Source organism: Labrus mixtus, chromosome 17, assembly GCF_963584025.1.
Source record: "Labrus mixtus chromosome 17, fLabMix1.1, whole genome shotgun sequence".
Taxonomy (NCBI): Eukaryota; Metazoa; Chordata; class Actinopteri; order Labriformes; family Labridae; genus Labrus; species Labrus mixtus.
Genome location: NC_083628.1, coordinates 12,899,194 through 12,921,221, shown reverse-complemented (window position 1 = coordinate 12,921,221; position 22,028 = coordinate 12,899,194). Strand labels below are relative to the sequence as shown.

Sequence of the window (22,028 nt, the reverse complement as noted above, 5' to 3'; positions counted from 1 at the left end):
AGCTTTTTTCTAATGACACACCGCAAAATTTCTTTTTTATTTTCAACCTTTTAGCTTCAATATACTTATGTCTCATGAAACATTAGCCTACCACGTACCAAGTACCACCATTATGGCAGGCGTTAAAATACACTGTAGGCCTATTTCTACACACATTTTACGCAGGAGACAAATGTATTCATAAAAAGAATATTATTTATTATTGACTATTATAGTCCTTACTAAGGGCTAGCACTAGAACTGGCACTTAAACTCTACACAACTCTGACATTTGCCCAAATCAATAAAAGTGCAGAATAATAAAAATGACAACTTAACACCAACAACCTGTTTGAGAATATTTAGTCTTCAGTGTTTCCCACCCAAAGACGATACCTAGGCCCAAGTATATTTCCGACCTGTTCTTATTTAATTTTTCATTTATTCCTAAAAATGCTGCGTGTCTGAGAGAGTGAGAGGGACCCTTTAAAAAAAAAACTCCCTCTCGACTCCTGCAGAGGGATAAGAGAGTAGAATCACATCAGTTTCAGAAAGGGGGAGCGATGAGGTACACTATCCGTACACTCTTGTAAATGTATCAAAACTGAAGCTTCTCCTGGCTCCATTTTAAAAATGTGAATGTACAGCTGCTTGCAGCCGATTCTGTTCTGAAATCCAATAAATAACAGAATATCTGTTAATGTAGGCCTACAGCTGCTTGCTGTTGATTCAGTACTGAACACCTATAAATAACGGAATATCGAGTGGAACTTTTCAAAATGCGAAGCGTACTCCTGGTGTTTATGTCTGTGCGAGCATAAATTGAGCAGATTAACTTGGTTTGTTGCAAAAACTAGATTAATTTAGAGGGGGAAACACATTTGATATAAAAACAACCCAATAGATACAAGACAGATAAGATAAGAGTACGACAACAACAACAAAACTGTTGTTTTATGCTGAACAGGGTTTATATTTTGGAGATTCCTTTGCGTACCACCACAGGGAGCCTGCGTACCACCGTAGGTACACGTACCATAGTTTGAGAACCACTGGTCTAAAGGACACCTTATGGTTCAGAATGAAAGTTTTTATGATGTCTTTTCAACATCCAAGAAAGACGTCACAAACACGTTCAATCCGAACCATATAAGGCAGTCGTGTAGACGTCGATACTGAACGTTAAAGAGACGTCGTTTTTTATCGTCTTTTAAACGCTTACTATTGACGTCCAAGTGACATCCTTACAGGGTTCAGAATGAAAGTTTTCATGACGTCAAACCCCAACGTTAGGCTGACGTCAGATCCTGACTATTGACGTCCAAGTGACATCCTTACAGGGTTCAGAATGAAAGTTTTCATGACGTCAAACCCCAACGTTAGGCTGACGTCAGATCCTGACTATTGACGTCCAAGTGACATCCTTACAGGGTTCAGAATGAAAGTTTTCATGACATCTGATCCGGACGTTGGTCAGATAATGACTATTGACCTTTAAATAACATCCTTACAGGGTTCAAAATTGGCTCCATTTTAAAAATGTAAATGTACAGCTTCTTGCAGCCGATTCTGTTCTAAAATCCAATAAATAACAGAATATCTGTTAATGTAGGCCTACAGCTGCTTGCTGTTGATTCAGTACTGAACTCCTATAAATAATGGAATATCGAGTGGAACATTTCAAAACACAAAGCATACTCCTGGTGTTTATATCTGGGCACGTGCTAGCATAAATTGAGCAGATTAAAGTTGTTAGTTGCAAAAACTAGATTAATTTAGAGGGGGAAACACATTTGATATAAAAACAACCCAATAGATACAAGACAGTAGTTCCAGTAGTAGTACCATAGTTTGAGAACCACTGACCAAGCTAATATTAGCGCCATCTAGGAAGTTGCTAGATAATATCTGAAAGCATCACAAGATGTAGTAGTAAAAAGGGCTTAAATTCATAACTAACCTGATGTTAGCTTGGACTTTACTGACTAATGTAAAGTTAATGGTTAAGTTGTAATGGCTGAATGCTAACATTAGCTGCTGTGTGTTTGCATTTAGTTGGTTATAAACCTGAAATATGTTTAGATTTATTCTCGTTTTTCTTTTCACAGTCACAGATCATTTAAAAAAGCTGTGAACTGAAAATGATTTATCAGTTACAATTCAAACCCTTTTTTCACTTCCTAATCTCTTTTAAGTTATTTATTTTTAACATTTGTGCTTACCACCCTATTGAGAATTCAGAGTAAAATGGCTACTAATGGAAAATTGGGAAAGAAAGAAGCGTATTCTGAATTAGCAGACTCTATGGAAGAGTAAACTGGTGGGTGGATACTTTTTCTACGCTATGACACATGTGAAAGTTTTTGCCTCCGACGTGGAATTGTCCTCAATTAGCAGGTTAAAGTGTACCTTGGATCCCCGCAGATAACCTTTGTTCACTGTTGTCATTATAAAACTGATAGACACCTCTCTTCAAAGAGACTTGCATCTGTGGCTCTGACTTGAAATTAGCTTCTCTGCCAAGACTCAGCCATTATCATTAATGTAGAAATTAGGGAATTAATCTTTCATATCTTTGAAATGATATAGCTCCTCCCAAACCTAGTTATAGTGTTTAATATAAGTGGCATGGGACAACTGACCAGCCCCTACGCAGAGTAACTTCTCTCTTGAGCTTGATCTGCAAACACCATGAGGACCTTACAGGAAAAACTTCTTGTATTTGCTGTTGTTCTGTCTCTGATCTGTGCATTTCAGGTAAGTCAAATGTCTTTTATGATATTAAATAACACCACAGATTTTTTTTACCATACAGCATGAGAGTCATCACAATTCTTAAAGGAGATTACATTTTCCCCTACAGGTCTATTCTAAACCTGTAACAGAAGACTGGAGAGGTTTGGTTCAGCGTACCAAACGGTCTCTTCTGTGGAGATGGAACAGCATGAAGCCTGTGGGTGCCATCTGCAAAGAAAACTTAGAGTGTGGCACCAAATACTGCAGGTTTGTTGACAATGGTGGTTTCAACACCAGTATCATATTTGACATTAATACATACTTCATATTTTGTCATGGAATCACATTCCTCCAACTATAAGTTGATAGTATACCGAAATAAGAATGATGTTCCTTTCTTATTTTGCACAGACTGTTTGTAATCTCTGTATTGCATTTGTGTAGTTAAAAATTCAGTCCACGGGCATTTTGCATGGCATGGCAAAAGTCCGCTGCTGCAATAAAGTTTCTCCTTATCTTTCCAGGAAAAACATCTGTTCCTTCTTGAACTCCACCTGATGAGGAGATACACAAACACAACTCCATCAGGGTGACTGTCTTTTTTTTGGGGGGACCAGAGCCTCTCAAAGTTAACCCTGCAAGAAGTTTTTTTCTGGAGTCAAATAGCTCCATCCAATGATACATTGATCATTCAGATCACATGCAGGACATCATACAGGATGTATCAATGTGATCATGTTTTTAATAAGAAAATATAATTTTCCAAAAAGTGTGTGAGGTGCTCTGACTTTATTGGTACTTGTTTTTATAGTATTTATTTGTACATATTGTAAAAATGTGTAAATATTTTTAATATTATTTCAGAGGTTGTATTGTCTTTTTGTTAACCACCTTATGTCAAATTAAAACATTTATCACAAGTTATTCCACTCTTTTGATGCAATGAAAAGAAGTTGCTAAAAAGAAGTTAAGTATAAGCTGGTCAAAAATAATAATAATTCTGATATTGATTTTCAAAACCCTCAGAAAATATATTTTTTTATTTAACAATTGGCAAAGGGTGGTGAAACTGTCATATATTTGTTCGCCTAACCCTGACCAGTTAGATGTTAACTAAGGGTTAGACATGAAGAAATAAGGATCAGACTCAGATCAAATCCAGATTAATTCAACTGTCCCATAAGGGGATATCTGTTTTGCAGCAGGAGCACACAGAAATGCAACATACACGATCGACAATTCATAATCACATTAAACAGACTTCAGAACACAATAAATAAAAACACTACAAAAAATGTTTGAAAAAGTTACTGTGCAGTTTTACCACTAGAGGGCGATAGGAGTCAGGTTTATTGGACGATTGCTTGAAGAAATATCCAGCACATTTTTGATTTGACAAACAAACTGTGATATTTTTTTTATAATCTAATGACTTTAATGGCAGTTTAAAAGTCTGATTTATTTTTTCATGTACTTCATAAAGCGGGGCTCTAATATCAAAATTAATATCAGTCTACAAGCATTTTTTTTTAAATCAGAAACGTGGCGATTAAAATAACATTTACTTTGGATTCAAAAGATGTAGGCAAACGTTAACATAAAATCACCAAAATGATAATTCGCTTTCATTATGTGTATTTTATTTACTTTGCAGGCCTAATGACACAAGTATTAATGCATTTGTGATCGAAAAATACGTGACATGAAATCATTAATGTCGGCACTATAATAATATAAAGGCCATAAGTGATAAGCATGGGGTTCATTTTTATCATGCTTTCAAATGAGCAAGGCTGTGTAATGAACTCCTCTCCTACCAGGTGTCTTGCATACTTTGAGCGGCAGGTGCTTCTTCTTTTTCATTGGGTAACGTCAGCGTGACGTCACATCTCCATCAGCGTGAGCGGTGCTGAAGCGGCAGTAGGGGGACTGGTGTGTCTGTCCGGACCTCAGTGTCGGACCGGTGTCATGTTGTCGTATGCCATAGTTCAGAAATCTCGGGATTTGACATTTATTTCACCGCAGATATTCAGGTATCACAGCTGAACATGTTCAATTTATGATGCGTCCTGTGCGTCAAAGCAAGACGCTCTTCCGCATGATTTATTTGAGAAATTCTATTTGATTGCAAGATTTTGGACCTGAGCACGTACTTTCATCAGAGCCACCTGGAAGAAGCGAATGGATATCACCTTTGACTGACGATTGTTTTCAAGTAGGTGTCTTATTAAAAGGTTTGTCAGCTAATTCACTGATGATGGTCGATGGTCTTTTGGATGCGCTTTAGCTACTTTGCTTTGAGTCAATTGTCCAATTGTGTCTCCATTTTCATCTTTTTGATTTTTGCACTTTATCTGGGGTCATAGGTGTGTGTATGTGCGTGTGTGGCAGTTTGTTTGTTTGTTTGTAGGCCTACGTGTGGAAGAGAGAGACAGAAAAATGCTACTGGCATGCATGGGTGGTTCTGTTGGCATGTGTGTCTCCTGTAACATGGTGTCCCACTTTAACCACTTGGAATATTTTATTTTGCACTCCAACAGCCTACTTTGTCTTAATAGTACAGCTCTCATCTTGGACATTCCTCCTCTTGTTGTCCATGTTTGTCCTGTACTAAATTCTAATAGCTATCACGCAGGTTGAACATCAAATGAAATCTGAATTTGAGCTCATACTTTGAATTCTCCTCGCATGACTGTATGGAGAAATATGAGCTGTAATGATGTTTGTTTCATTACACTGAGACATCACCGATAACAAGCTGTCTTCTTCAAAACAGGCCATCAACTTCACTGGACTCTTTGCCCCCCGCAAAACCTCCACAGTCCCATTCATCCTCAAATGAGCTGGCTGACTTGACCTGACAGACATTTCCAGAGCAATGATTCAGTTAATCGCAACCATCTCGGTGTGCTGCAGACCACAGTCAAGTTCAGCAGACAATCGGAGCTGCAAATGACTGAGCTGGAGTTGTATCCGCTTTGCAGTAGAATTTTCTGGTCCTCTGCAGACGACTAGTCAGTCAGAGTGGCCTACTTTCCTGTATCGAACTGTTGACAATAGACAGAGACAGAATCCATCCAGATCAATGCATTCCAACGCCTGCAGGTGTAAAATGATCTCTCATATTAAATAATAAAGTGATAGCATAATACTAAAGACAATTATTATATGGTCTCATGATGATATGTTAATGTTGATTCTACTAGGTATAGGTCCCTGTAATAACCTACTGTATTTCTTGGTTAAAGTCAGTTTCTTCTAAAAGCACTTGCTCTCATTCCTCACCTATATGTATGTTGGGAACAGTTGTGGACTCAGGTGTCTTGCTCAAGGACAGAACAACGACCCTGTGACTAAAAGCATTTTTGCCTCTCCCTCCTGAGCATTAGCCCTACATACAACAAAAGATATAGATTCCCATCTAGAGCTTGTTTGCAAGTACGTGCTGAACTGTAGTCTTTTTGACTTCTTTTAAAAAAGCTTAACGTGGGATTACTTTAAATTTTAAATATAGCAGTTTAATTACATCATATATTGTGATACTAAGTAAGAAATGAACAGTGTGAAATGTATGCAAACAGGTTTTTCAAAAACACAAGTAGAACTGAAAACTAGACTGAATTTGCATTCATCGATCCAAACCACTATTTACCAACACGGCTAAATGCTGAAAAGGCCCGAGCTGCTAAAATGAAAAATGTAAAATGTAAGGGGTACCAGCAGCATACTCTGATTTGTTTACCGTTTTCTGCCTTGAAAAGGAAGTTGTTTATTGAAGAGATTTGATGATAAAGAGGATTAAGTCTTTATGGTCATCCACAGCAGATGCTGTTTAGGTTGTTTTTCCCAATGTGAAGAGAGTAATCTGACCTCAGTGAATTTTATGGCTGATGTACATAACAACATAAAGCCTAAATCATTCCTTTAAGATGGGGAATGTTCTGTCAAACGTATAGATTTTCTGAACAAGACTTCAATTCAGGACTGAACCCTCAGCGTATGAAAGACTGCTGAAGGTAGACATCTGAAAGTGGTGGATGATTTTGGCAACATATATAATTACCGGTACTGTCTTTAGTAACATATTCATCTTTATAAATGTAGGTTTCTTTTGCGTCTCTTTAGTTTTTTATCACTTTAATTTTACTTTACAATATACCTAGTTGTATCTCTTGAAAGGATGGTGATCATTATTATTATTATTGTTACCTGTTTTTTGTTTCAAGCATCATGTTTGTTAAAATCAGGAGAAATGCCTGTGAATACGGCAGAGCACTTTAAAATTAATTGAACTGATGTGAAAATGTATTTACTCCTAGCAGCGCCGGCGGAGCATCTCTGCAGGGCAGCTGCCCTAGATACAGAGCGGCTCAGTGGTTGGACTAAGCAGAGTAAGAGCGAGAGAGAGAGAGAGAGCGAGAGAGAGACAGAAAGAAAGAGGGAGAGGAGGGGGGGTTTTTCATGGTTGAATTTAGGAGAGGAGGCTGTGCTGAGGGCCATAAGCAGACACTAGAGCAGGACTCTGACTAAAGGACCAGCAGTGTGAGGCAAAGGAACCTACTCTGCTCTCAGATGTTCTTCATGTTTTTATCTCTCTTTATTCTGTGGGGAAGCTTTAATCCAGAATTAAAGATGCATTTTATTCCACTAAAATCTGTAATTAGGTCCCTGAGGATTAAAGATTGTTGTATTCACAGCTGAGAGGATTTAACGATCAACAGATCAACATAAACACATTATGCAAACAAAAACAAGTATTTTCCAGAGTACATTTACAGGCAGCATTAAAACAACACTCCATGGTCCTTGTGTGCCAAATAGTGAATATTTTCCCCTAAATGAAAACTTAAATGGCTCATAATTGTACCTTTGATTTAAGTAAAAAATGATGTCTCACTGTCCTTAGACTTACCCTTCACAATCCTTCAGTCTACTATGTTTGACTCTATTTTTACATGAGCATATTGTCGAATGAGCCCCAGGAAGTGTGCTTTCTCAGCCGCAATACTTGTGACTTATTTATTGCAATCTCAAATTCTCTTGAGTGCATTATTCAGAAGTTAATTCAATATTATACAGTTAGTTTTGTTGTCTAGAATTGATTATCTGCCTGTACAGAGCACCCCCCCCCCCCTCCCATACAGCAAGAATGAAAACGACACATTTTTGTAGGAAAAACTCTGATAGTGATCGCTATATTTTGCTTGCTTTGAAAATCATTCCAATCTCTGCTGGCGCTGATCTGTTTTTGTTTATAATCACACGATGATTTACCTGAAACCTGTTGATGATGGGAGTGTTGGTGTGTGTGTTGGGGGAGGAGGTTAAAGTTTAGCAGACCAATGCCAAGAATGATATTGATAGTTGTGAAAGTATTCTAATTCTTCCAATTTTTGTCTTTTAGAATTTAATTTAAAAAACATGGAGACACTGTCCATGGTCCATCCTCATCCAGCAGCATGATTGGAACATCCAGTCTGTCAGGGGACACCCTGATCGCCTGCCACTTCCCTGTGGTCCGGCTTCCCACTTGGCAGCTCCCAGTCCAGGCCCTTTGCAGCTCTTCCAAGAGGCCCGGCCGGCTGTGCTCAGCGGGCCTGACCCGAGCCATATCCCTCCCCGAACGAGACTCTCTGAACAGAGAACACACCTTCACCGGTGGCCGGAAACATTTTTCCAGCAGCTACAGTAGCCTCAATGAGGAGCGAGTGGAGGAGGAGGGGGGCAGCGACAGCAGCGGGAAGTATGACTCAACCTCGTCACCGGAGGAAATTAGTTCCCTCCTGAAACTGGAAAAGTCTGGAGCAAAAGGCAGTCTGAGGCTACACAACTCATTCCTACCAAACTCAGAGCTAGACGAGGAAGAGGAAGATGAAGATAGCGATGGAGGGAATCTTCACAAATATCACGAGGACTCGTCTTTTGTGCTGCATGGAAACTCAAACTGGCCTCAGAGTATTGGCGGCAGGAATTATAATATGTCACATGGAGACATGGCGAATGACTGGGGCAGTGACGGGACCGTTTTGGAGTGCTTTCATGTTGGCAGACCGGGCAACAGGGCTTTTGGAGAGAAAGATTCAGACACATCGAAGGATCATGTTTCTTGTTGCCTCCACAGCCAACCCAAATCTCCCCAAGAGCTGTTCACAAACGGGCAGACAGAGTGCGTAAGTGACTGTTCCTGTAACAGCTCCGATGGTGTCCTAGTGAACTTCTGTACCATGTACAACCGAAGCAACAACCCTGCCACGCCTCATGACCTCAGCAGTCCAGCTCTACCCCCCTCCCAGTCAGCTGAGGGATCTGTGTTCCTCAACCTGCAACCGGTTACTAAGACTCCAGCTGAGGACCGCCAACCAAATGACACATTAGTTAACTCTCCCCCAAAAGAAAAGGACAAGTTAGAACCGAGTCCCTGGTCTCCTCAGGTACTCGACTCTAACTGCAATTTGTACTCCTTGGAGCCCCTTCCCCCTGGTCTCTCCTCATTGGAGATATCAGACCTGACCGCCTGTCTCCAAAGCCAGGCCACACTGGCAATGGGGACCAACCAGAAGTACTACAAGCTTGTGAGTTGTGACCTTTCATCCCAGTCGCCCAGCCCGGCCTGGACCAGCCTCATCAGCTGCCCTGAGGGTCAGAGCTCTCAGAGCAGAAACAGCCCTGCCCCTCCCTCTGAGACATGCTGTGTCGATCATAAGAAAGAAGGGCAACACAACGAAAACAAAAAGGTAAAGTTGCAAAAAAAAATGGAATCTTCTCTTGGTATTGTGTGAGATTATAGTTTGGCTAAACATTGATTGACTATTTTTTTTTATCACCAACAGGAAAGAGAGGGCAAACAAAATGAAAAGATGCTCTCCTCTGCAGAGAGCAGCTCCTCGCAGTTCCCGGCCTATGACTACCAAGAAGCCAGCACATCCACGAAACAAGCACTCAGCACGAAGAGACACACAGACGGCATCCAAAATGTCTCCTCCGCAACCTCTTCAATGTGCCCCAGCAAGTGTAGCCCACACAGCTGTACATGCCAATGTACCAGCTCTGCATCCACACTACCATCTGTGGTTCTGGACCAGGAGCACTGTGATACTGATGCTGCTATAAAGGGTAATGTAACTATCATGATGTTTCCCTTCTTTGCTATAGAATAATAGATACACTTATATATTTTTCATCTTTGTTTAAAGCTGATTTTTAACAATTTGTTTTGTCCCTCGATATTCTCTCAGGAGCATGTTCAATTGAAAATGCAGTTGTTCGATACAGTAAAGCCCAAAGACCAACCTCCCTGCCCATCCAGCCTTTTGTTCTGGTCCCAGCAGACAAACCCCAGACCCAGCACTTGGGCTGCCTTCTGGACCAGTACATAAACCAGAAGTCCAGCAAGACCAGTAGCAACCAATCAAGTTCAGGGTTTAAGTTCAGGGGCAAAAGGAGTCAATGCTTCACAAACCTTCAGCTGTCACCAATGGGCAGCGCCTGCCCTGTCTTCCTGGAGGCTCCTTCCAGCTCAGATACCTGCTCCACCTGCACGCCAAGTCCAGAGTGCTTCACCCGCAGACACACATGGAGCCAGTCCAGCAGAAGCCAAGGATGCCAAAGTCCGTGTACATCCAAAAGCAGCCTGGAGACAACGTGCACGAGCACAAAGTCTGACCTGGTTCAAGTGCAAGAAAAAACAAGCCCAAACTCTGGCAAAACTCAGGCCAATACTTTTCCAAATGTGACCCCAACCCAACCCATTCTTGCGAAAGTCCCCACCTACCAAGATCTTATTAAACTTATTCCAAAACAGAACCATGTCAACACTGAAGCCAAAAGTCCCAGTCAGTCCCAGACTTCATACAACTCAGTGTTCTCTGATACACCACCCACGTTAACCCTAACAACTGACAATCCTCACACAAACCTCCAGGTGTTCCTGTCTCCTCCCACAACCATGCAGCCAGAAAAGAAGGCAGCACCTCTTGCGGATTCTGGCTTTTTTCACAGTAGTTTTACGGCTGCCCTCTCCTCAGTCGCTCCTCTCTCCTCTTTGAGTACTCTGCTCTCCTTGGCTGCGTCTGGGTTGCATCTACAGCAAAATCCAGATTCTGCCAAGCTCAGTGGGAAGCCAAGTCAGAGTCAACACAGTGAATCCCTCATTCTGAGTGACAAGCCGCCTGCTGAGTTCTGCCTTTCGCCCGATGCGTCTTATGAGTCCATGTCTATCAGCCATCTGCAGAGGAGAGGTGAGGAAAACACACAATTCTCCCATGGCAGCCATTTTCCTCTGACATCACAGTAAGGGATGTCATAGATATATACAACTAGATACTTCTTCTGGGCTCTAGCCAACATTGCAATTTGATGGTGTTACACAAGATTAAAATTATAAATACCAGGCAAACAGTACTTAAAGCTAGCTACCAGCAATGCTAGCACACCATTATTTTAATGAATTAACAGTTATTTTAGCTAATGCTAACATTAGCTGTTGTGACTCGCTGTCTTCAGCTGATTCATTAAAAATGGCGATTGTATTTAAGTCTTTATCACAGCATTTGAGCATGTGACCCTGAGGTAAAGGCCACTATGTGAATAAGGGTCATTAATGACTGATGCACTTCATTGGTTTGTATAAAACAAGTTGTTAAATACAGTATATGCTCCACATTTAAATCCAAATGGAGTCAGAAGTGCCCCAGTAACAGTAATGACTGGAATTTGCCTGGATTGGTTTGTCTAACCAGTGATGAGCCGTGTAGAGCAGCATTATAAACTCACTGTGCTGCAGCAGTGTCTTCAATACCCTGAAGGGGCTTTCTCTCAAACATGACCTATTTTTATCTCTCCCTGCACAGGATTGGCTGAGCCTTCTGCTCTGTAGCCTGTGTGTGTGCGCGACTGCAAGCTTCTCCAACAGAGGAACATGAAGGAGAATGATGCAGTAGAAAGAGTGCTGATGATTTACAACGCAGCTAACCATTTTGTTTCAGAGCCACCATATGGGCTTTTATTCCATTCTATTAATATGAACCTCTTGCATGGTTAAAGATGGAGACATTGGCAGCAGAGGTGAACTGTCAGTGTGGTGCAGTCCTGCAGGCGGCATCAACATGCATTAAGAATTTACTGTGACATTTGCAGAGGCGAGCCAGTATGAGATGAAGAAAGAAAGGCAAGGGCAAAGCAAGCTAATGAGGGTGGCTTCTAAAACGGAAATGGACTCGATTGTCTTAATTTCATGTACATATTTGCATTCCTGTGCTGTGACAATGAACCTTTAAAGCTGTCTCTCTTACCTCTGTGCATTGACCTAGTTGGTGCAGTGAAAATCTTTAAAAAGAGAAAGAAATGATCAAGTCTTTCTAATGGAAACAAATCTACCAGTGCAATATTATCATTTCAACCCAGTTCTGGGCAAATCATCATGTTAAAAGATTCTTCTAGAAAAGTGTTATTGTCTTCAACAAGCAGGTAGGAAACAGGTTAATAAGAATCAGTCTGCCACAACAATCAATAATACACATATATTACATAAGATGGAGACTTGCAATGTTACATTTATACAGTGTGTGAACACATTTCTTTATTTAATGTCTGTAGGTTTGCTGAGAGCTGTGAGCAGAGCTGTGGATTTGATCATGGCTCATTTTGGCAGCAGCAGAGACCCTGAAGAAAAGGTATGAACCAGCAGAGCCGGGCAGCTTGAAAAGATGTGTCACAATGGAAAACTGCCAAAAGAATGACTAACATTGTGAGACCAGAATCAAATAACTTCTTTCAGCAGGACATAAACTGTGTCATTATTGTCTTGCCACAGATGCGTCTGGGTAACAGCTCTCGCAGTCCCACAATCGCCGGGCTGGTCCTGGAACATTTGTGTCCAACAATCCAGAATATTTTAGAGGACGGTCTCAGGGATCACAAACTGGATGTCATCATCGGGCAACGACGCAACCACTCCTGGGGTGTAGTGGAAGTCTCAACTAGGCTTGGTACATGTATATAGTGATCTAAAGTCAAAGATAGTATTACTAGTATTACAACAAAAGGATACAATGTGATATGATGGACTTAATAGTCTCTTTGTGGAGATTTGTCTTGGTGCTTCTACTTGATCATTTTGGCTGTAGAGCAGCTTTGTTTTGGCTTAATTGTTTGTGTCTAGTACTTAAATTGACTTTTTTTTCTCCAAAGGTCCATCCACCAGGGTCCTTAACAGCCTGGTTTCCAAAATCAGGCAATGTCCACAGCTTAGCAGCCCCTGCATGAGATTGAGAGCTTTCATTATGGGCCTGCTGAAGTAAGGACAGACACGACCTTTGATACATTTATAATTCCTTAAAATACTAAATTAAATGACTCTATATTTAACATTATCTTTTGTTTGTTATTTGTTATTTTTTTAGTTTAAGAGCGTTGGAATTCTGGCTCAGCCACCTTCAGGGTCAAAAAGGTGAGTCAACAGTTTGCTCTGTTTACACACTGAAAGGCAGTTTTAATGTTTAAAAGCAATATCAGTCAGTAAGTTGGTCTTAGGTTCATATATAAATATCTCAACTATTGAATGGATGTGAAATGTGGTACCACTATTCATATTTCCTACAGAAGAAACTGAGAGAACTCTGGTGATCTCCTAATTTCTTCAGTTCCTTCCTCATAAATTTGATTTGGCCAATATCATCATCATGAACATTTGCATGTTGACACATCATATTATCCATAGGGTGGTCGACGATGGTAAAATCGCAGCAACAGCCCAAAAGTTTTCCATCAGGAGAAAATGCAGTTCATAAATAAAAAGAAGCACATTTGAAAAAAGTACAAAATGTCAACTCTAACGCGAGAACAATTTACTACAAGAAGCCGAAACAAATGCATTAGTAACAGACACATTGCATTTACATAAACATTGAAAAAAACACACAAACCCAGAAGGTAAATGCAACAAAAAATGCTGACTATCCAGTAATCACAAAGGGAGTGCTCCCACTAGCGCATTTTCAAAACAATACTTGAAAACTAAACAACACATGTTTTCATGTCTCAACAGATGTAGTGACAAAGTATTACCATTCCTGGGGCTTCCTGTCCATGTCTCTTCATCGGTGTCGGCCCTTGTTTGAGGAGCTGCTTCTTTTGCTGCAGCCTCTCTCTGTACTGCCTTTTGACCTCAACTTGCTTCTGGAGCCCCGACTGCTACGTAACAGACAGCTATGTTTAGATGAGCCGGGTGTTTCTCCACCTCAGCCATGCTCAGCTCTCTTGGTGACCAGCTGGCCACTACTGCAAGCTGACAGACAGGTGGAGATCAACCGCAGTGTTCAGCAAACTAACATTTCACATAAGTCCGATCTGCATCAACAACAGCAGTATCTCACTTCTCAGAGTCTGAGTTTCTATAAGCAGGATGGAGGAGCGGTTCAGGCTAGCAGGAGTCCATTGTTAGCTCCCATCCCAGAGTGGTGGCCAAAAGAGGCGGATCTAATGGAGGGTGTAGCAGAAGGAGAGGACTGTAGCCAGAATAATGCAGACAATTGGTCTCAAATAAGTATGGACAGCAGGCAAGAAGAGAGGAGGGGAGAGAAAGACAATGAGACACCAAATGCATCCGCTGCTGTCCAGGCTGAGAGTCCATGTCAGGGTGGGCTGCGCTGGGCCAACCTGTTTGGAGCTGCTGACACTTCAACTCGAGCAGAAACCGTTTTTCAGAGTCAGGTTGGAGCTCAAGCCAGAAGGTAAAAAAAAAAAGATAAGGTTTTTTTTAAATCATATTTTTGTATTTGTGATATTACACTCTTGATTTCCAAAAGACAATATGACTCTCCATCCAAAACTAATGTCTCTTTTTGATTTTATTTCTCAGGTGCAAGCGGCCATCACAGTGGCTGCGCTTGGACAGGTCGCAGCTTGGACTCTTGGCTCAGTCCATCAGGTCATTGAAGTTAGGAGGAGCTCAGTCTGACAAATAGCTTGACAGCTAAACAAAATGAAACCAGCTGTGAGCCTGCCTTTTTTACTGTACTAACAAAAAGTCCTAAATGCATGAAAATACATACACAGTATTCATTCACACTGCTGAACTGACCAGAAAGCACATAATATACTGGATCAACAGCTGTGTCAATGGCCCGTATTCATCAAGCTGGGCACTGCACAAGCTGTTCCGGAAATTCATCAATAATTTTTTTTTTTTTCTTTTTTTGTCTTTTCATGCATTCTTTCATTTTACAATCATTTTTGATGGACTTCTTTGCCTTTATTTTGAAAGGGATCTGAACCCTGGCTGCTGTACGTGCTCGATTAGCTAAGAGTCCTTGGTGCCAATGTCTTTTGATAATCTCAGTAGCAATCAGCCAGTTCAAAAAATGAATTTGTTTGCACCATTAACTTTGAGGGAATGAATGACTCTAAAGTCTCTGTAGCATCACTGCAAATGTAATTTTATGGTTCAAGCAAATTATTACATTTACAGTCCAATTAAATTGTTTTTATCAATTTGTTTTATTTATTTGCAAACAAGAAGAAATGTTTTTTAAGGTTCTTATGTGTTTTGGTAAAATTGGAAAAGTTCAGACTTCTAATCTGACAGCAGCTCCTGTCAGACAAGTTACTTTAACATGTCTCTGTTATAACTGGGCTAAGTTTGTACTTTAGAACAGCTGCTGACACCTACCGGTACTCCGGGTTTGTCTGACTCCTGATCTTAAAATATCATCTGGTCGCCGTTTTCTCGGTTTTTTTTTGCTCTCAATTTAATTGTGAGATCAAGCTTCATGACTGCGCTCTTAAGAGTTATCAATTCCACTTTTCCAGAAATGAACTTGATGAATTAGAGCCCATTTCCCTTATTTGTAATTGCACTTTAGAATAACCGAAAGAAAGGTGCTTTTGTTACCCTGTTTCTCTCCTTTGTATTTCCTGGAGGTGAATATCGATCATAAAATGTGACCTGCTGTTGACTGTTGGACATTCTTGTGGTGCAAAAACTTTTCATATCTCATATTAATACTGTACCTGCGTAGCTATAGCTTTCATGTTGGGACTGAATCAAAAAAAGGCAATACACGTTTAATAGTGCCAAACATTCTGCACACCAGCCTTGTGTACTGTCAGTGATGTCAGATTTCTTGAGCAGATTTGCAGCATGTGGATGCATGAGTTAACACACATACTGTAGTGCTTCCCAGGTCTTGTGACTTTCTGTGAATGTTTGTAAAGCTGTAGTTAGGTTTGGGATTCTTGCTCTGAAACAAATCTTAAATTGTGTGTTAAGTGTATTTGTTAAACTCAGCAGGATGTCTTCCAGTGGAGTCTTTGCTGTGCACAAAAATAAGCCCTCTGGTGGCTGTTTCAGGTATTTCAATGTGTGTAAGATATATTTTGATAGACTGCCTGGTGTATAGACGAGAAGGGAAAAGAGCCAAAAAAAAAAAAATGTTCTCTGCATTTGTTAAAAAGGGAATTTCAATGTTCTGCAATAATGTGAAGCCTGTGAAATGATTCCACCCAGCATCATTTTCTCAACCTCTGGACCCTTCCTCTAATGCCCGGTGACAATCAAGAGTCTTTAAATAAAGACTGAACATATTCACCTGTCTTCTTCTTGTTACCAACAGAGAGAGATCGCAAAAGAAATGTGTAAGTATGTACAGAATATTTGGTTTCATGAAAATGTAAAACTTCCTGAAACATTCTCAGACTCATGTCAGAACTTGATCTTGCCAGTATTTAACATTTAATTCATGGTTTTATAACTTGTCCTGAGGAATTCTCTTGATCCCGCTCTTTTCCATTGCATTCTTGGAAAGTTGACCAAAGGTTTGTCCGTACATGAACTTATATCCTGCGGGACAGCATACAGTTAGACATGCTTTAACGTGATGTTCACTTTTTCAGAAGCCTGTTGAAAAATAGTTCACAGTGATGCTAACAGAGAAACACACCTGGAATGTGTCCTGTGAACGCTGGCACCACGCCGCTGTTTGACGAATAGATTGTGGACGTGGCGGCTACTGAGCTTTCCTTTCTCTCTGTGAAGTTTTGGGATGTGGCGTCACTCCGCCGCTGCTCCCCAAACTGGATCAGTGCCTGGTTGGTAGTGATTGGGTAGCCTTTGCCGATTAGGAAGCGAGATTTTGGTACGTGTCCTGTGAAACCTTTGAAAATACATCATGCAATGAGCTGAGTTTTAAATATACACAGAGTATGTAAATATTACCAGTATTGTGAATACGTATATTACACTACACTGCAACTTCCTAAGGTTATTCTAGCCTATTGTTCAGTCATTTTTTTCCCCTTTCAACTTGTCTGTTGGTTGCATTTCCAGCAAAATAAGCATCGATTTGAGCTAACATGCTTTGGAAATGTGACTCCAATAAGACAAAAGTGTTGCTCTCTGTTTGATGAACGTGTTTACAATGTATTATAGTTGTAAAAAGTTGATTAACGCAGCTTTAACTTAGCTGTAAATCAATAATATGCAGTTGTCGGCAATATCTCTCAAAACCGGTTCAGCTCTGACAGAAGCAACCAGCTGGTGAAACATCTAAGAGCATTTGTAAAAAGCTTTGTACCTGAGATGAAGTACTTGTTTGGGTCATCATCACCCATTGCATACGGTTTTCCGAGGGGTATTAAGGGCTTCGAGGGTTTGTAGGAGAAGACCTTGTCGGAGATTGCTGTAAAGGGGGGACTCGGTCTCTGTGACAAAAAGTAGAAGAGAAACATTAAAGCATGGAGGATGACTCAGATCATATAATCTGTGACAAGGAATGGTCACATGATGAGCCTTTTCATTAGCATTCACTAAAAGTTGAAAATGGTAACTTAAACTCTACATTATATAATAGCTTATATATGATATATAACACAGGTCGAATTTCAATCCTAACTATTTAAAGTGACACAAGTACTTTTTTTTACTACTTATAATTAATATTCAATAAATCTCACAGACATAGTGAGTGAATCTGTGGCTGGTCCTATGACAAGATGATCACTTCTCCATCTCAGTCTTTCATTTAAGATAGATTATATTACAGTGAACTGACACTGGAGCTCCACCATGGATAATTAAACAACAGTGACCCTATTCAGAGGCGTCAACACGTCTGAGTGAGGGAAAACGTACTTTAAACTGATAGTTGCTACAGTTGGCGACCGCTGGCAGGTCTGATGATCGCCGTTGGATCCTCGCACGTCTCTCCTGGTGAAACTCAGTCAGCGCTCTGCGACATGTTTCAGAGTAACTGCTGGCATAGTAGTTCTGCCTCTTTGGGATAAAGCCTAAAACAGCAACAAGCAACTTTAAGGAATGTGCACACAATATTGGAAAAAATGATTTTGTCAGAAACGGCGTCCGTGTTGATCCTAATCACCAAAGATGGTTGAAAAAGTCTTAAAGGGACATTATTTTTTACACAAAGTATATTATGAAAACATTTCACATACATGGAGATTGTTTTTAAGATAAAGTTGTCTGTGATCTTTAGCTCATTGTTTAAATGTGTGAAAAGTGTTGTTTTTTCTACACATTATAGACGGGTGAATTTTTTTAGCCAAATATTAACAAAGGGTTAAATAAATATGAGAAAATCAACACTTCAACATAAAACAACATTTTAAAAACCAAGACAATGCTGCTATAATATGGCTTACTGGTGTAGGCTAATGCATTTTCAACACTGATCTACTTTACTGGTCGGCTATACTTAATAATTTACAAGTGGAGACAGATTATTCTCATGTTTCCCTCGTCTCACTGTTTTTCTTCATGGAAAATGTTTGTATTTAAAGCTTGATTTCCATATTACCAGAATTATTGTTTGTAAGCAGAATAGGCTAAAAAACAATTTTCCATGAAGTTTAACATTGTTGACCCGACTAGTGTGAGTGCATGATACCGTACCTGTGTATCCTGGTAGCATCTTCATTGTCCCAGCAGAGTCAGTCTCTGCAGAGGGGACGAGACCCTGGTGAGGGGCCAGACGAGTAGAGTGTTTCGCCTCAGGACTGCTGAGCAGCTGGGATGTGAGCTTACCATAAGACTTCCCCACAGTGTACTTGAGTTGTGGGCAGTAGCCAGCAAACCTGAAAACAACAAAGTCCAATCTTTAATTCTTTAAAAGATTAGGCAGTAGAAGCTGCTTTTGAGGAGGTGGGGTGTATTTTTATAGGAGGCCCTAAATGTATTTCTAATATCTAATTAAGAGGTGAAATGTTTCCTGTTAGCATTGCCACACTCTTATGGTTGGACTTAAAGCATACGAAAGTCAAGTAAATATACTGATAACTTTTTTTAAAATAAATGTTACAAAAATCCTGCGAACATCTGTTGAATGGAGAAATCCTACTTCTTGCTGAATCTAAATAAATAGGCTACATTGTTTCAATTCAATTCAATTCAATTCAAAAAAACCTTATTTGTCCCCGGGGGGGCAATTCAAAGGCACACAGAGCAGTAAATTAACAACAGTGCAGGTAAACGAAACATTTAAACCTAAATATAAAGTGCCAATTTAAATACAACTTAAAGCTTAAATGTAATGTAAACAGAACTATGTGCAGTAGTGACCAGATGTAAACAGAACTATGTGTAGTAGTGACCAGATATAAACAGAACTATGTGCAGTAGTGACCAGATGTAAACAGAACTATATGTAGTAGTGACCAGATATAAACAGATGTAAACAGAACTATGTGCAGTAGTGACCAGATGTAACCAGATGTAAACAGAACTATGTGTAGTAGTGACCAGATGTAAACAGAACTATGTGCAGTAGTGACCAGATGTAAACAGAACTATATGCAGTAGTGACCAGATGTAAACAGAACTATATGTAGTAGTGACCAGATGTAAACAGAACTATATGTAGTAGTGACCAGATGTAAACAGAACTATGTGCAGTAGTGACCAGATGTAAACAGAACTATGTGTAGTAGTGACCAGATGTAAACAGAACTATATGTAGTAGTGACCAGATGTAAACAGAACTATATGTAGTAGTGACCAGATGTAAACAGAACTATGTGCAGTAGTGACCAGATGTAAACAGAACTATGTGTAGTAGTGACCAGATGTAAACAGAACTATATGTAGTAGTGACCAGATGTAAACAGAACTATATGTAGTAGTGACCAGATGTAAACAGAACTATATGTAGTAGTGACCAGATGTAAACAGAACTATGTGCAGTAGTGACCAGATGTAAACAGAACTATATGTAGTAGTGACCAGATGTAAACAGAACTATGTGCAGTAGTGACCAGATGTAAACAGAACTATGTGTAGTAGTGACCAGATGTAAACAGAACTATATGTAGTAGTGACCAGATGTAAACAGAACTATGTGTAGTAGTGACCAGATGTAAACAGAACTATGTGCAGTAGTGACCAGATGTAAACAGATGTAAACAGAACTATGTGCAGTAGTGACCAGATGTAAACAGAACTATGTGTAGTAGTGACCAGATGTAAACAGATGTAAACAGAACTATGTGCAGTAGTGACCAGATGTAAACAGAACTATGTGTAGTAGTGACCAGATGTAAACAGATGTAAACAGAACTATGTGTAGTAGTGAACAGATGTAAACAGAACTATGTGCAGTAGTGACCAAATGTAAACAGAACTATGTGTTGTAGTGACCAGATGTAAACAGAACTATGTGCAGTAATTCTTAGTATTGTTGACGTACTTTGTGTGGACAAACTAAACTAGCATAAACATGTTATCCAACTGAGTTTACAAGTTTACAGTTCCATTATTATCTTTGTGGACAAATAAAAATGAACAACATCCTATCATTGAGTACAAAGCACAAGCAAAAATAAGGCAAAAATTACATATAATTGTGACATTTTAAAGTTTTCCACATTTTTATAAAGTTGTATAAGTCACGTCGTGTATCCTTATTAGTGTAATGATTTAAAAATGAGTGAGAAGCCAAACACTGTCCAGTAGTATTTTTTTTTTTTTTTAATTTAATGCATTCTTATTCCTATTGTTTAAACTTTAATATAAAATATGAAAAGTAAGAAGAGGTTATCACCTACCCCGGGATGTAGTGGGGCTCAGGTGTCAGGAGAGCTTCGTTAAATTTTGAGGCGTATTTCTCCATCGTGACCCTGAGCGGCTGAAGCAGGTTGAATTCCTGAGCGATGTGTTTGCTGGTTGCTACAGAGAATTAAACACAAACACACTGATGGAGCCAAGTGTCGTACTCACCGATACTTCTTCTGCAAGAACACATTTGTTTTGCCTATTGTTTGCTACACGTCTGTTTATCACCGTGTGGGCATTTAGTGGAGGTCATTTATATGAGTGACAACAAAACTTCCCCGCTAACAAATTATTTATACTTCATTATTTTGGAAACAATCATTTTCAAACGAATAATAACCGTGAAGAACAAACAACCATGAAATAATATATATCCTAGATAATTATGGAGTGAGATGAGTGTTATTTTGAGAGAGACGTCTTACATAGATTGTTGGAAATTCATGAAGCATGCTCATTGGCGCCTCCTAGCGGCTGTTTGTAACTCTTCATCGATGAATGAAGGGAGGACTATTTACTGTGACTGATTTGTAGCCACATTTTATAGATATTATCAAAAATAACTTCAAGTCCCCCTTTTAACCTTATTTGATAAGATATTGGTTATTTTTAAAGCATGTATTTAAATATTTAAGTATAAGGTTCTTAATTTTTTTTATTTAACTGATGTAAATATGTTTGATTTGATTTTAACTTCTATTTTTATTTTTAATAATTATATTCCCATCCCCTGTTTTCTGGAGCTGCTGTAATGCACAAATTTCCCCCACGGGGTATCAATAAAGTTTATCTTTATCTTTATCTTTTATCTTTAAGTTTTTCAAAGCTGTCTTCAAACCAGCAGAAATAAAAATCCATATATCTATATATACATATATATGTGTATTAATTGTATTCATTTAGGCTCTATAAGAAAATTCAGCCAGTCCCCAAAAATGTATCCCTCAAATTTAACCCTCCGTAAAAAATATACACAGCTTGACCAACACTGAAGCTACAAAATGACCCTAAACTCCACTGCACTCTCAGACAAGCTTCAACAGAAACAAAAAAAATAACAGTAAGTAACTACATACAAATACTTGGTCACTGGACTGAAGTAAGAATTCAGGTGTCTGTACTTTGGTTTAGGATTGAGTTTGTGAGAAGGTTTTACTTTTTCTCTCTGCATTTTCATAAAATATCTTTAATTCTACTCTTAAATGTCAAAACTTTAAGCCATAATCATTTAAGTGGAAAGACTGGGGCGCCAGTG

General features: G+C 39.5%; 3 protein-coding genes across 3 annotated transcripts; 2 read left to right on the top strand and 1 right to left on the bottom strand.

Annotated features, from left to right (window-relative positions):
• Nucleotides 1-2,440: 2,440 nt before the first annotated feature.
• LOC132992001 (liver-expressed antimicrobial peptide 2) lies at nt 2,441-3,487 on the top strand. The gene is made up of 3 exons (XM_061061061.1): nt 2,441-2,736; nt 2,843-2,982; nt 3,240-3,487. Exons 1-3 carry the CDS (start codon nt 2,671-2,673, stop codon nt 3,271-3,273), a joined length of 240 nt encoding a protein of 79 aa, XP_060917044.1. The 5' UTR covers nt 2,441-2,670; the 3' UTR covers nt 3,274-3,487.
• A 5,097-nt stretch (nt 3,488-8,584) lies between these two features.
• LOC132991997 (AP-4 complex accessory subunit RUSC2) lies at nt 8,585-16,297 on the top strand. Its single transcript, XM_061061059.1, has 9 exons — nt 8,585-9,449; nt 9,546-9,828; nt 9,951-10,952; nt 12,310-12,386; nt 12,527-12,701; nt 12,904-13,009; nt 13,116-13,162; nt 13,760-14,444; nt 14,573-16,297. Exons 1-9 carry the CDS (start codon nt 8,694-8,696, stop codon nt 14,676-14,678), a joined length of 3,237 nt encoding a protein of 1,078 aa, XP_060917042.1. The 5' UTR covers nt 8,585-8,693; the 3' UTR covers nt 14,679-16,297.
• A 124-nt stretch (nt 16,298-16,421) lies between these two features.
• Nucleotides 16,422-21,178, bottom strand: cimip2b (ciliary microtubule inner protein 2B). The gene is made up of 6 exons (XM_061061060.1): nt 20,767-21,178; nt 18,620-18,801; nt 17,843-17,997; nt 17,286-17,412; nt 16,653-16,865; nt 16,422-16,552 (listed from the first exon to the last, which is right to left on the bottom strand). The coding sequence occupies exons 1-6, from the start codon at nt 20,829-20,831 to the stop codon at nt 16,458-16,460; spliced, it is 837 nt and encodes a 278-aa protein (XP_060917043.1). The 5' UTR covers nt 20,832-21,178; the 3' UTR covers nt 16,422-16,457.
• Between the last annotated feature and the right edge of the window lie 850 nt (nt 21,179-22,028).

Excerpts from the sequence above, each read along its gene's own strand:
- cimip2b (XM_061061060.1), bottom strand. The coding sequence starts at position 20,831 with ATGGAGAAATACGCCTCAAAATTTAACGAAGCTCTCCTGACACCTGAG. Across the intron at positions 16,866-17,285 it reads AAACAAGTACTTCATCTCAG|GTTTCACAGGACACGTACCA; the intron begins GTACAAAGCTTT and ends GTATTTTCAAAG. Across the intron at positions 16,553-16,652 it reads GTTCACAGGACACATTCCAG|GATATAAGTTCATGTACGGA; the intron begins GTGTGTTTCTCT and ends GCTGTCCCGCAG.
- LOC132991997 (XM_061061059.1), top strand. The coding sequence starts at position 8,694 with ATGTCACATGGAGACATGGCGAATGACTGGGGCAGTGACGGGACCGTT. Across the intron at positions 9,829-9,950 it reads TACTGATGCTGCTATAAAGG|GAGCATGTTCAATTGAAAAT; the intron begins GTAATGTAACTA and ends ATATTCTCTCAG. Across the intron at positions 13,163-13,759 it reads CCACCTTCAGGGTCAAAAAG|ATGTAGTGACAAAGTATTAC; the intron begins GTGAGTCAACAG and ends ATGTCTCAACAG.
- LOC132992001 (XM_061061061.1), top strand. The coding sequence starts at position 2,671 with ATGAGGACCTTACAGGAAAAACTTCTTGTATTTGCTGTTGTTCTGTCT. Across the intron at positions 2,737-2,842 it reads CTCTGATCTGTGCATTTCAG|GTCTATTCTAAACCTGTAAC; the intron begins GTAAGTCAAATG and ends TTTCCCCTACAG. Across the intron at positions 2,983-3,239 it reads TGTGGCACCAAATACTGCAG|GAAAAACATCTGTTCCTTCT; the intron begins GTTTGTTGACAA and ends TTATCTTTCCAG.